Consider the following 11,420-nt stretch of genomic DNA (forward strand, 5'->3'; position numbering starts at 1 on the left):
TAATATATCTCTCTCTATTATTATTATTATTATTTTTTTGCCTAACTCCCTGCATAGTAAATCTCATGGGGTTCGGGTTCTGGCGTGCAAAGCCAAAAAGGGAGCAGAGCCTTTCCCCTTCAGACACGTCCCAGTGAGGACCCTTGTGCGGAGGGGTGGAGTGATTGTCTGGGGCCGTAGCCCTGTCCCTTGCGCCGTCTCCACGAGGGTACCGGGCTCGGTGAAGGCTTCGGAGCATCTGACGGACTCAGTGGACGGGTCAACAGTCTGTGGCCTCAGGGATAGGGGAAAGTGAAGACTTGAGGGGGAAAAACCGGGGTGTAAAGAAATCCAAGAAGCAGAACATCTCTTCAAACTGATGAGCACTGAGACAGGGCGGGAAGCGGGATGCGCCATCTCCGTCCCATAATCCATCTTCAATATGAAGACTGCGTCACTGCCTCGCCGCTGCGGGACATGGGACGAAAAGCTGGGCTCCCTCTTGGCACGAGTGCCTCTGATCCAGGGAAGGGTGGCCCGGCCCAGCCTGTCCCCGGCGAGCGTCCGAGGCAGAGGAGCGCCACGGGAAGGGGAAATCGGGAAGCCGGGCTGCACCGCAAACAGAACCTGGTTGGCAGGTTCCTTCAGTCCGTTCCAATGCAGAGTCCCCTGCGGTCAAACCTGAACCGGCAGCGTCTGGTTCATCTGCAGTCTCATATCCTGAATACTGCTCAGGATCTTCTTCTGGTGCCCTGCTAGCGTAACTCCTATCCTCAGCAAGTCCCTGCAAGGAGAGGAAGATGGATTTGGTGATCTGCCCACCTCAGTACCAACTGGCACATGGCCCTGCCCCATCTAGGTGCCACCAAGGGATCCCATCTTCACTGCTTCTGGCATGCCTCTCACACCACCTTTACCACCAGATCCTCACTCCCAGACCTTAACCCCATAGGACAACCCCACATGCAATCCACCCAAGACCACTCGCCCCAGTCCCACAAGCAGGGGACTCACTCTGCTGTCATCTGCGCCACCAAGTCAAAGGAGGCGAAGCCGGCGTTGACGAAGTTCTCCTTGTACCGCCCCATTTTGATGGCATCCAGCCAGTCTCCCACGGTGGTGAAGGTGGTGTAATCGGGCACGGTGCGGTCCAGGAGCGGCTGGGAGACACTGCAAGGCAAGAGAGCCACAGGTCACAGGGAGCAGAGGGTGCAGAGGTGCACATGGAAACAGGGAGAAGCCTTATCCCTGCTATCTCATGTTTTCAACCCTAAATGCCTCTGCGCTCCCAAGGATTGGGGATGCCACTGACCCAGACTGGACGCTGGCAATGACCTTCAGGCTGGCAGCATTGCGAATCAGCTTGTCCAGCGTGTTGACGATCTGTGCAAACTTGGGCCGCAGGTTGCGGTCCCGCACCCAGCAGTCCAGCATCAGCTGGTGCAGCGCTGTGGGGCAGTCCATGGGGGGTGGCAGGCGGTAATCCTGCTCCACCGCGTTGATCACCTGCATAGAGAGGCGCACAGAAGCAGGCTGTGAGCGTGCTAGGTCCCTGCTGGTGATCCCAAGCTCCTCACTCTTGGGTGAACACTTACATCCTGGTTGGACATGTCCCAGTACGGTCGCTCCCCGTAGGACATCACTTCCCACATGACGATGCCGTAGCTCCACACGTCGCTGGCCGATGTGAATTTGCGGTAGGCGATGGCCTCAGGAGCTGTCCACCTGATGGGGATCTTGCCTCCCTGCAGGGATACACAGATACACAGCACTGTTACTGAGGACACACCTGCTCTGTCCTCCCATCCCCAGATCTGCAGATTCCCGTGAGCATCCCATACCAGGGAGCTGGTGTAGGTGGGGTCGGCCGGATCATCCTCCAAAAAGCGGGAGAGCCCGAAGTCAGATACTTTGCAGACCAAGTTGCTGTTGACCAGGATGTTGCGGGCAGCCAGGTCCCGGTGCACGTAGTTCATCTCTGAGAGGTACTTCATGCCGGCAGCGATGCCTCGCAGCATCCCCACCAGCTGGATGACTGTGAACTGCCCATCATTCAGCTGCCAGGGGAGAGATCAGAGGGGTTTTAACACCCTGAACGGACTGGGGAGGGATCTCTGTGTGCTACCACCACCCTACTTCCTCCCTAGGGCTATCCTGGTTCTTCCACCCAGAGATGTCTATGCACATCTTAGCTCTGGGGATGTCAGTGTGACATACAAACGGATGGAGAACTGTGAGGTGGGACTGGTTGCTCACCCGGAGGAAGGAGTCGAGAGCGCAGTTCTCCATGAACTCTGTGATGATCATGACAGGGCGGCTCTTGGTCACCACGCCCTCCAGGTGGATGATGTTGGGGTGGTCGAACTGGCCCATGATGCTGGCCTCGCTCAGGAAGTCCCGCCGCTGCCTCTCCGTGTAGCCCACCTTCAGTGTCTTGATGGCCACAAAGATCTCACGGCGGCCAGGCAGCTTCAGGCGCCCACGGCACACCTCACCGAACTCCCCTGTGGGGGAGAAGGGGGTGAGCAGGCAGCTGGGGACAGGCTGTGTTCTCAGCAGTCGCTGTCCCCGACCCTGGGACTTGCCTGCTCCAATGACCTCCTCGATCTTGACACAGGAGATATCAATCTCTTTGGCGAATTCCCGGACAGCTTCATTGGGGTCCTCATAGGTGAAGGGGTCAATGTAGACCTTCATCCCAGGAGTGACTGTAAGGGCAGAGGAATCATCACCAGGGGGAATGCAACATGAATGGCATGCCACACCTGCCTGGCATGGTCCTCAAGTAGCAAAGGCTGCACCTTCGCTTGTGCGTGGGGCAGGACTCAGGAGAAAGCACACGTGCTGGCCTCACACTCACCATATTGCTGCAGCTTCTCTGTGTACTCGGGATCTGTGCTGTTGCGCTGCTTCCTGCCCAAAGGAGACGAGAGGAGTTGTTCAGTAACCATCCCTTTCCTGATGGGGCAAAGACATTCACTGCCAGCTTCCAAATCCCAGTACAGGCAGCCAAAGCCAGAGTTCCTCGTCTGGCAGCAGGACCCCAGTGCGGCAGGTCCAGCCCTCTGCTCTCAGACTGGAGCTGCTGGAACTCTGCCCACAAGTGACCCCCACCTCACTCCAAACCACCGCTCCCTGTAAAGCCACTACCTGAAGCAGACAATAGCGATGATGACCACCACGATGACGAACAGCAGTCCTGCGGTGGCCGAACCCACAATGAGAGGCAGCTCCTGGAAAGTCTTGCCGGTGGAGCCTGGTGCAGGGAGAAGCAGGAATGAAAGTCAGCCTGGGGAAGAGGCATGTGTAGGAGGGCTGGGGGATGGAGGCAGTCCCATCCTGGTCCCTACCATCCTCTGCAGTCGTCTGGAACTCGGTGGGGAGGCTGTAGCGGCCATATCCAGCCACTGTGCGCGCCCGGACCTGCACCATGTACCGGGCGTTGGCCTTCAGCCCGTCCAGCCGCACTGAGTTCTTCTGGCTGGTGACAGTGTTGGCGATGCCATCACCCTGGCCTTGCTGTAAGGGAGACATGCAGGTGTCACCTCTGTGACATGTCACCCTGTCACTGTGGGGCTCCTGGCCAGAAAGGCCAGGGAGAAGGAAGGGATCCTCTGCTTTACCTTCTCAGAGTACTTGATTTCATAGTCAAGAATGATGCCGTTGGGCCTCTCTGGGGGAGTCCATGAGAGTGTCATGCTGTTCCCAGTGCTGCTGTGCAGGTGCATGGTGGGCACGGCAGATGGGGCTGGGAGTGGGAAAGAGGGGAAATTTGGCGGTGCCAGCACTGGCACCCAGCCAGGCTGTGCACAGATCCTACACAGGATGGATCTCTGAGGAACCCAGGACCTGCTCAGATAACCACAGTGAAAAAGCTGAAAAGCTTTGGGACTGCCTCTGAAGGAGATGCAGTCTTGCAGACAAGATGACAAGGGACCAAAGAATTGCTCAGAGCACTGAGCTGACACTTCATACTGTGCACAGCCACAAACTGGTCCAAGGAAGGACCCTGTGGACCCAAACCAGAGCTCCCTTTTGCTCCTCCTCTTGCAGGGAGCTCTGCACTCCACCCCACCAGCGAGACCTGTGAAATCAGATCAGTGTGGTGGCTGGAGATTACCAGCACACTGGAGCTGGGCCAGGTGGGGCGGAAGGAGAGAACGGCGCAGCACTCAGCTGGCTGAAAAGCTTTGGGCTGGTGCTGAGCCTTCCCAGGCCCAGGGGAGGAGAAATCTCATCGCCTTCTTCCTCCCTTTGCAGCAGGCACAGCATCTCTCTGGGGTGGGTCTAGGAGATCACCAGATCATCTGCCAAGCCTGCCCTTTCCTGCCTGCATGCATTCAGACCACATGCCTTCTAGGGACGTGTGTTTAAATGGACAGGAGAATTCACCCAGGGGATTAGAGACAGCGGTGTGAGACAGCACTGACCTGCCTGGTTGGTCGTGATGTTGACGGAAGCGAAATGGGGAGGGTAGGGGCTCTTGCTGGAGATGCCATTCACCGCCTGGATCTCGAAGGTGTACTGGGTGTGGGCCATCAGGTTGCTGATGTAGATGCGTCGCTCAGTGAGGCCCAGCTGGCGCGGCACGAACTCCACGTTGTCGTCGCAGCGCGTGCACAGCCGCCGCTCCACGCTGCACTTCTTGCAGATGACGTTGTAGAGCAGGTCATCCCGCCCGCCCGCGTCCTGCGGCTCGCTCCACTCCAGCACCAACGACGTCTCATTCACGTTGGAGATGACGCTGCGTGGGGCTGAGGGCACACCTGGAGAGGCAGGGGGGGATGTCAGGGATGGCTGCCCCATGGCGTTCCTCCCAGCCCCAGCTCCCATCCCACCCGCATGGCACTCACTGGTGCAGGCGCTGTCCGCGGGGTCAGTGTCTGCTCGGAAGAAGCCGCTGCGACATATGCAGACCGTGGCTGCTCCCGAGGTGGTGCGGCTGTTGGGAGGGCAGGGGGAGCAGGGGCCTTCGCCCTGCTTGGATTTGAACGTTCCCGGGCCGCATGCTGGAGGAAGGGAGAATGAAACCGCATTAATGAAGGGCACTCAGCAATGCTCCATCGGCTCCCCCCTGCCCACACCCAGCCCCGCGCTCCATTCCTGGAGGCACAGGTCAGGGAAGGATGTGCTCAGCCCGTCCCCTACGGGAGGCCCCTGTCGCCCTGAAGTGCTCACCCCACCCCAAACCTCCCACCCTGGCCACTTGAACCACTTCTCAGCCTGTGGCGGCGGCACCTCCGCACTGGCTCCAGCACTGTGTGCTGAACCAGATTACAACATTCCTGCCCCTGCTTCCGATGCACGCTGGAGGAGCCCTGGAGCTGGCCCCGCTCGCACCATGGGCGCTCGGCCCTAAGGAGGGGCACGTGAAGGGATTAGCAGCACTCAGGCCGAGGAGCAGAACGGCACTGAGAAACCACCCTGTGCCTTCAAATAGCCTATTTACTGCAGCCCTGTGACAATCAAGGTGTGGAATTTTCCCAGCACGGGGCCCACAAAATCTCCTGCCCCATACCCACACATCAGTGAGACCCCCATAGCCCTATCTGCCTGGCCCTGAGGCATGCGGCCGTCCCGGCAGTCCCTGAAGTGGAAACTCCTGCCCCGTGCCTTCCTGATGACATCACCCTAAAGACAAGGAGCTTCAACTTGCTTCACAGAGCCGTGGCAAGCGGAAGTTTCCTGCTATGAACCATCTCCTGACACCCTGCATGGAAGCCTTCCGGCACCGGGGTGCTGTGGGTCACTGCATCTGGGCACTGCAGGGACCGGAGCCGCCCTAACTTCACGGCCAGAGCCCTTTAGAGAGAGCAGGACGGGCCCTACTGCCTGGCACACTGGCCTGACAGAGATCTACCCTTTAGACTTCTGCATCCACCCTTTAGAAACTCAAGTTTAGCCCATTCTGGGCAGCCCAAAAGGAATCATCCTGAAGGAAGGGATGAAAGCAGTGCTCCATCCCCCTGAGATATGGAGGGAGCAGCCCAAGGTGCTGGAGCAGCCCCGGCACGCACGGGCCCAGCCCAGCCGCAGTTGAAGGCAGTTAAAACTGGGTGGATGCAGCTTCACACATCAGGAACCAGATTGCTGAGGAATGAGAGATGACTGAAACCTCTTGGACAGGAACACTCTGGGCTCCGAGAGCTGCCAAACATGCTTTGGTTATGGACAAGAGCCCGGATCTGTTGGGGACAAACCCCCCTGAAATAATAAAAGGGTGAAACCGGAGCAGTGCTTGCGTGGAGCTTAAAAGGCCAGGCATGGGTTGGGAGAGCACCAGCACACAGCCGGGCCCTGGGTTGATGAGCCCACAGCCACCCCTCTCCTCTCAGAGACCTTCCTCCTTGCCTCCTCCTCCTCCTCTTCGCAGTGCAGGCCTCATTGCCACCCATTTGGGAAGGGGAAAAGCAGACTGGGAGGCGAGGCCCGGCTGCACCACCGTGCCTCAACTCTGTTTAATAAATCAGAGCATAAGGACCTCGGTGGCAGCGTGACAGCTCTCAGCCACGTTTGAAGCCGTAACTGAGCTGAAAGCTGATCCCAGGTCCCCGCGGATCTGTGTCATCTCCTCCTGCACGAAGCCGCTAGGCTGAGCTCCTCGCTTCCACCCGCAGCTCTGCATCTGCCCTTTTTTTCCTGCTGAAGCATCCTCAAATCAAATAGCAGCCCATAACCTCTGCACACAGATCACATCTCCCGGTGCTGGGCTGCGGTCACCTCCGGGGAGAACATGACAGCTGCTGACAGCCACGGGATAACGGGTTAGGGAAGCGAGCAGAGCTCTGCAGAGGGGCTACTGGATGGCAGGAGAGAGCTGCAGCCCAGCAATGGGGGGGATTGTACAGGAGGCTGCTTCTCTTGGTGCACATCAGCCCCACAGCTGGATCCTGCACCGCTGCTCCTGCTCTCTTCCCCTGTGTTGTCCCCACCCCGTGAGCAAAATCCAAGGGAGGGAGCCGAAAAACACCGAAACAAAACCACCATCGAGAGCACGGTGACTCATCCCAGTGATGACTGCATGGAATGGGGGAACCACACACCGAACATCCCCCGAAACCTGCAGTCCTCTCCCATGGAGTGGCTCCGAATTGCCCCAACTTATCCCCTCAGATGCTTCCCCATCCCACTGCTTTCCCATCCTGGCTATTTCCCTCCCTGCAGGACTGAAGCAGAAAGCTGTGAGTGCAGATGAATGACACCACTTGCATCCCTCTGCCCAGCAGCCTCGTCCTTCCCCCGCAGGCAGCTATCAGCTCTTCCTAGGACCATGTGGGCTTCATGGACCTATGCTGATCACTACCTTTGCTCTTCTGTAAGCAGCTGCAAATGGATGGGAGCCGCGCGAGCAGCCCAGCCCCTGGCAAGGCGGTGGCTCGCGTTTTAAGTCTCTCTTAAAGGGCACTTGATTTTTCTTTTAAAACAACCTTTAGGTAGAAATATTTTAAACCCGTGCAGCCCAGAAATGAATGGAATAAACTCAAAGGGCAGAGGAAGGAAAGACTCCTTTGGGGTTTGAACAGTGGCATCTGAGTAAGAGGTGGGAAAATGATATTTTGTGTTAAAAAAAGGAGGAATTTTCAATGAGCAAAGTGCCCCCGGAGCCACAGTGGGTCACAGGCAGGACGGCAGATCTCCGTGCCGTGGTACAAGCAGCCCATTGTGGAGCTGCCCAGCTCTGCACGCCAGCGCTGCTCTGCCCGCACTGCCTTTGATCTGTAATCCCGGCCAATTAATAGAAGGCAGTTTCACTTCCTGGTTTTCATGCAGCAACCCCGTGTTGCAATGCAAAGCTGCAAACAGTTGGTGAATGCAATGCTGGCTTGGCGTTTTTTGTTGTTTTTTTTTTTTTTTAATTCGTGGTGATGTTCCCATTAGTCACTGATTGCGAGGAAAACGCATTTTGACAAACCCCACACTTTGGCCGTGGCCTGACCTGCTATCACCTGCTGACAGCACCCAAATAGGCAGCAGCACCGCCGTGCACACCCTGTATGGCAGGAGGGGACACGAAGGAAAGGGCTGGAGCTCTGCTGGCGGTGCTCTTATGAAGCAATGAGATCCGACTGCTCCCTGGGAAATCCCATTGCCAGCCGGTGAGCACCATGTGCAAAGCCCCAAAGTGATGTGGGGCACTGCAGAGTGAGAGGGGAGGAGGGCACACGTCCCCATGGTCCCACCCCGGCCACGGGCTCCGCTCCCGTGAGCGCTGCCTCCGCGCATCTCTGCACGGAGTGTGTGGGAAGCGGCACAACCCCCAGAAGGGCCGTGTGCTAATTAAATAAAGATAATGAGGCTGAGAATGAGATGCCAAATCAATGCTGTGGCAACTCCTGAGCAGAGCGGCAGATCCCAGCCTCGCAGCTCGCATGACAAAGCGTGCCCAAGGAGCTGCCTTCAGCCAGGCGCATCCCGCGGGACTGGGATCCAAGGAGTATTGTCACAGGTCTGAATGAGGAGCCTAATCCCAGCGCTGGATGCAGATAAAGAAGAAGAGGAGGAGGAGAGCTTCAAAGGCCACGGAAAGGCTGGGGAACGGGGGAGATTTACAACAGGGCTTATCCCATCTAAGCACTAATGCAGTATTGTTATTTATTAAAATGCCATCTGGCACCTCACGGCACTCTGAACTCTGCAGTCCAGGCAGCGGTGCTGGGACAGGATACAACATGGCACGGGGAGCTCTGTCCTGCTCCCTCCACGCACCAGCTACCCGCAGGGGTATTGCCAGGGTGAGCTGTGAGCTGCAAAACGGTGGAATAAAGGCTGAAACGCAGCTATGAAGCAGCCAACAAAGAGCAGAAAATGGAGCTGGGTTATGCGAGCCCTTCCTCAGCTGTTTCCACTTAAAACACACGGTCATATGGTGGAAAATGTGATCGAACGAACGTGGTGCCGAGTTTCCCAGAGAAACGTGCGGACGCCATTTCCACCCAGAGAAGGGCAGGGGATGGGTGCTGGATGGGGTCATGCCTGCAGCTTCCCTGTGCAAGGAGAACCCAACAGTGCTGCCCATGGGCTGCAGGATGGGGGAAGGATGAGGCTCCTCTCCCTGCCCCTCCTGGGGGGATGTTGTATACTCTGCTGCTCCTCCAAATGGGGAGCCATGAGGGCTGGCGTGAAGTGGTGAAGTGGTACCCCATGCACCTCTCATTGCTCAGGAACAGCAAACACCCCACAGCGGTTGTAGGATCTCCCAGCTCAAGCAGCATGGAGCCAGCTCCCCAGGAGCAGGGACCTCAAAACAAACCAAACAGTGGGTGCCTGGTGCCGGTGGATGCTCTGGAACCAACGGTGCTCAGAGGCTAAGCTCCCTGCAAGCAGTCACTACGGTCACACACACATCCCAAATCCCACTGCCCCTGCCAAGAGAGAAGGCTCAGCGCCAAGCAGCCCATCATCTGCGAGCACGAGGCACCCAGCCCTGGCGCCCCGTTGTCCATGCCTCCATCCAAGGGGAGCAGCAGGGTCCTGCTCCAGGGTAGGGTCCTCAGTGCTGGAGGCAGCTCCCTAAGGCAATATAACCCCAAAAAGCGAGCATTACACCCATCCACACTGATCTTTCCAAATCAGTATTCCCTCCCTGGAGTGAAACAACAACACCAACCCTCCAGTGCCACTCATCTGCAGGCAGGATGCTTTCTCCTTCCCTCCAAGGAAGGAAGGCTCGCTGCAAGCCTGTGGCTCTGGCAGGGGGCCTCCCACAGCCAGCTCAGTGGGGCCCCGCTCGCTGCCGGTGTTCTGAATGCCTCCACACAGGCAGCGTGAAATCTCACTCGCTGAGAGCCGGCACTCACCCCGACCACCTGCACCTTTACACACTGCAGGAGGGAGGGCAGAGACATCGGTCATGGCAGCGGGGATGAGAGAAAAGTGCTGGAGACACATGAGGGCTTGCTACGTCCCCTGAGCCACATGGCGCTGCAGACCGTGCCATGCAGACACATCCCATATCTCAACACTCAGCAGATGCACCCCAGCTTGGCACCGGTAAGCTATGCCGGTATGGACCACAAAAGCTTTAAAGCTTTCAGACATCAGAAGCACAGACCAGACCTGAGAAAGCATGCATGCTCCATCTTTATGTAGCCATCTAAGCTCCCGAGCCTCCAAAATGAGACCTAGCTCAACACCTCCTCTGCATGAGCACACACATGCAATGCAGTGGACGAGCCAAGAGAGATCGTACCAAGCCCTTACCTTGGCACTGGGTGTCCTTCATGGCTGGCTCGTACCCTGCAGCACACGTGCAAGCTCCTACAGGCACCATCCACTCGCCGTCACCGTTGCAGTACAGCTTCAGGGGCACAGATACCTCCACTGCGTTGGGGATGCAGGTGCCTGGTGCAATGACCAGCGATGTGGGCTCAGCCCCCGTTAGGGTCTCCGGGAAGACAGCAAAGCCAGCGATGGTGTTGGAACATTTCTTGTAGAAAGCCCGGACGGAGATGAGGGACATGCAGGCCCCCAGGTCCTGGAAAGCCAGGTAAAAGCCATTCTTGGAGAGCGGCCCAAAGCTGCGCACCTTGGTGTTCACACGGCCAGACTCCAGTTTGGAGAAGCTCTCATCCGGAGCAATTGTATCCACTTTGATATAGGGGTTCTCCATCCAGAAAGGGCTATTGGCAGATGCAGAATCCGTATCCGACTCATAATAGAAGAGGTTGAAGGTCTCTTTGCAGGAACCAGGGATGTTGGGGATGCTGTTGCAGTCCCGCACGGTGAATTTCAGCTCCACGTAGACACGCTGAACGTCCTGGCGCTGAATGAACTTGGTGCGAAGCCAGTTGTTCTGGTTGGCCTCCCGCACGTTGCACACCTGGTACGTGCGGATGGGGTTCATAGCCTCGTCGTAACCACTGACCTCTTCCCACTGCAAGAGAGAAGCAGCGCATCAGACCCTGGCACCGGGTAGGGCAGCAGATAATGGGGAACACGTCCGCCTGCCCCAGCCCTACCGGATGACCTGGGGATTCTCATAGTGACCAAGGGACCACTGCTCCGCCAGCTGGGAGTCAGTATGGAGCTGTGAAATTCAGAAAGCAAGGAAAGCAGGGGAGGGCAAGGGAAAGGGTGGGCAAGGGACTGTGACCCCAGGAACCCCACAGTGGTTGGGGGCGGGACCGGCTTCAAACTTACCCCCGTCTCTGGATGGGTTGTCCATGCCAGCTCCGAGGTCACCCACTTCGTGTCCATCAGGGTCTCTAGAGAGAGAGAGGGAGGAAGGAGAAAAGTAATTGGAGATGAAGGCCAAGATTCAAGGGAAGAAAACAGGAGGAGTGGGGGAGAAAAGAGCTTAGGCTGACATTTCTGTGGAAAACAGCAACTTGGGGGGTGAGACGTGGTGGGAGGAGGGGGAGCGGCGCAGACAGACTCCAGATTTCTGCTCTGCTGTCAGAACAGGAAGAGCGAGGCGTCCCTGCGGAGCAGCCGGCCAGGTG

At 57.5% G+C, this 11,420-nt stretch overlaps 1 protein-coding gene across 2 annotated transcripts; it reads right to left on the reverse strand.

Annotated features, from left to right (window-relative positions):
• On the reverse strand, window positions 1–11,217 carry EPHB3 (EPH receptor B3). 2 transcript variants are annotated; one of them, XM_031555168.1, is made up of 15 exons: window positions 11,119–11,217; window positions 10,180–10,852; window positions 4,833–4,988; window positions 4,410–4,745; window positions 3,603–3,727; window positions 3,330–3,498; window positions 3,130–3,235; window positions 2,840–2,892; window positions 2,565–2,687; window positions 2,236–2,483; window positions 1,821–2,036; window positions 1,575–1,724; window positions 1,292–1,485; window positions 994–1,149; window positions 1–763 (listed from the first exon to the last, which is right to left on the reverse strand). In XM_031555168.1, the coding sequence occupies exons 1-15, from the start codon at window positions 11,173–11,175 to the stop codon at window positions 655–657; spliced, it is 2,871 nt and encodes a 956-aa protein (XP_031411028.1). In that variant the 5' UTR covers window positions 11,176–11,217; the 3' UTR covers window positions 1–654. The 2 variants fall into 2 exon arrangements, with proteins under 2 accessions (XP_031411028.1, XP_031411029.1); XM_031555169.1 differs by lacking the exon at window positions 1–763 and having other exon boundaries at window positions 990–1,149; window positions 2,840–2,937.
• Window positions 11,218–11,420: the final 203 nt, after the last annotated feature.

This window comes from Meleagris gallopavo, chromosome 11 (assembly GCF_000146605.3).
Source record: "Meleagris gallopavo isolate NT-WF06-2002-E0010 breed Aviagen turkey brand Nicholas breeding stock chromosome 11, Turkey_5.1, whole genome shotgun sequence".
NCBI classification, from domain to species: domain Eukaryota; kingdom Metazoa; phylum Chordata; class Aves; order Galliformes; family Phasianidae; genus Meleagris; species Meleagris gallopavo.

What these genes read in the sequence shown, in the direction of transcription:
- EPHB3 (XM_031555168.1), bottom strand. Translation starts at nt 11,175, where the DNA reads ATGGACACGAAGTGGGTGACCTCGGAGCTGGCATGGACAACCCATCCA. An exon ending in CTCTCGACTCCTTCCTCCGG is followed by an intron (nt 2,037 to 2,235) that starts GTGAGCAACCAG and finishes CTCCCCTGGCAG; the next exon opens with CTGAATGATGGGCAGTTCAC. An exon ending in GTGGCGCAGATGACAGCAGA is followed by an intron (nt 764 to 993) that starts GTGAGTCCCCTG and finishes CTCTCCTTGCAG; the next exon opens with GGACTTGCTGAGGATAGGAG.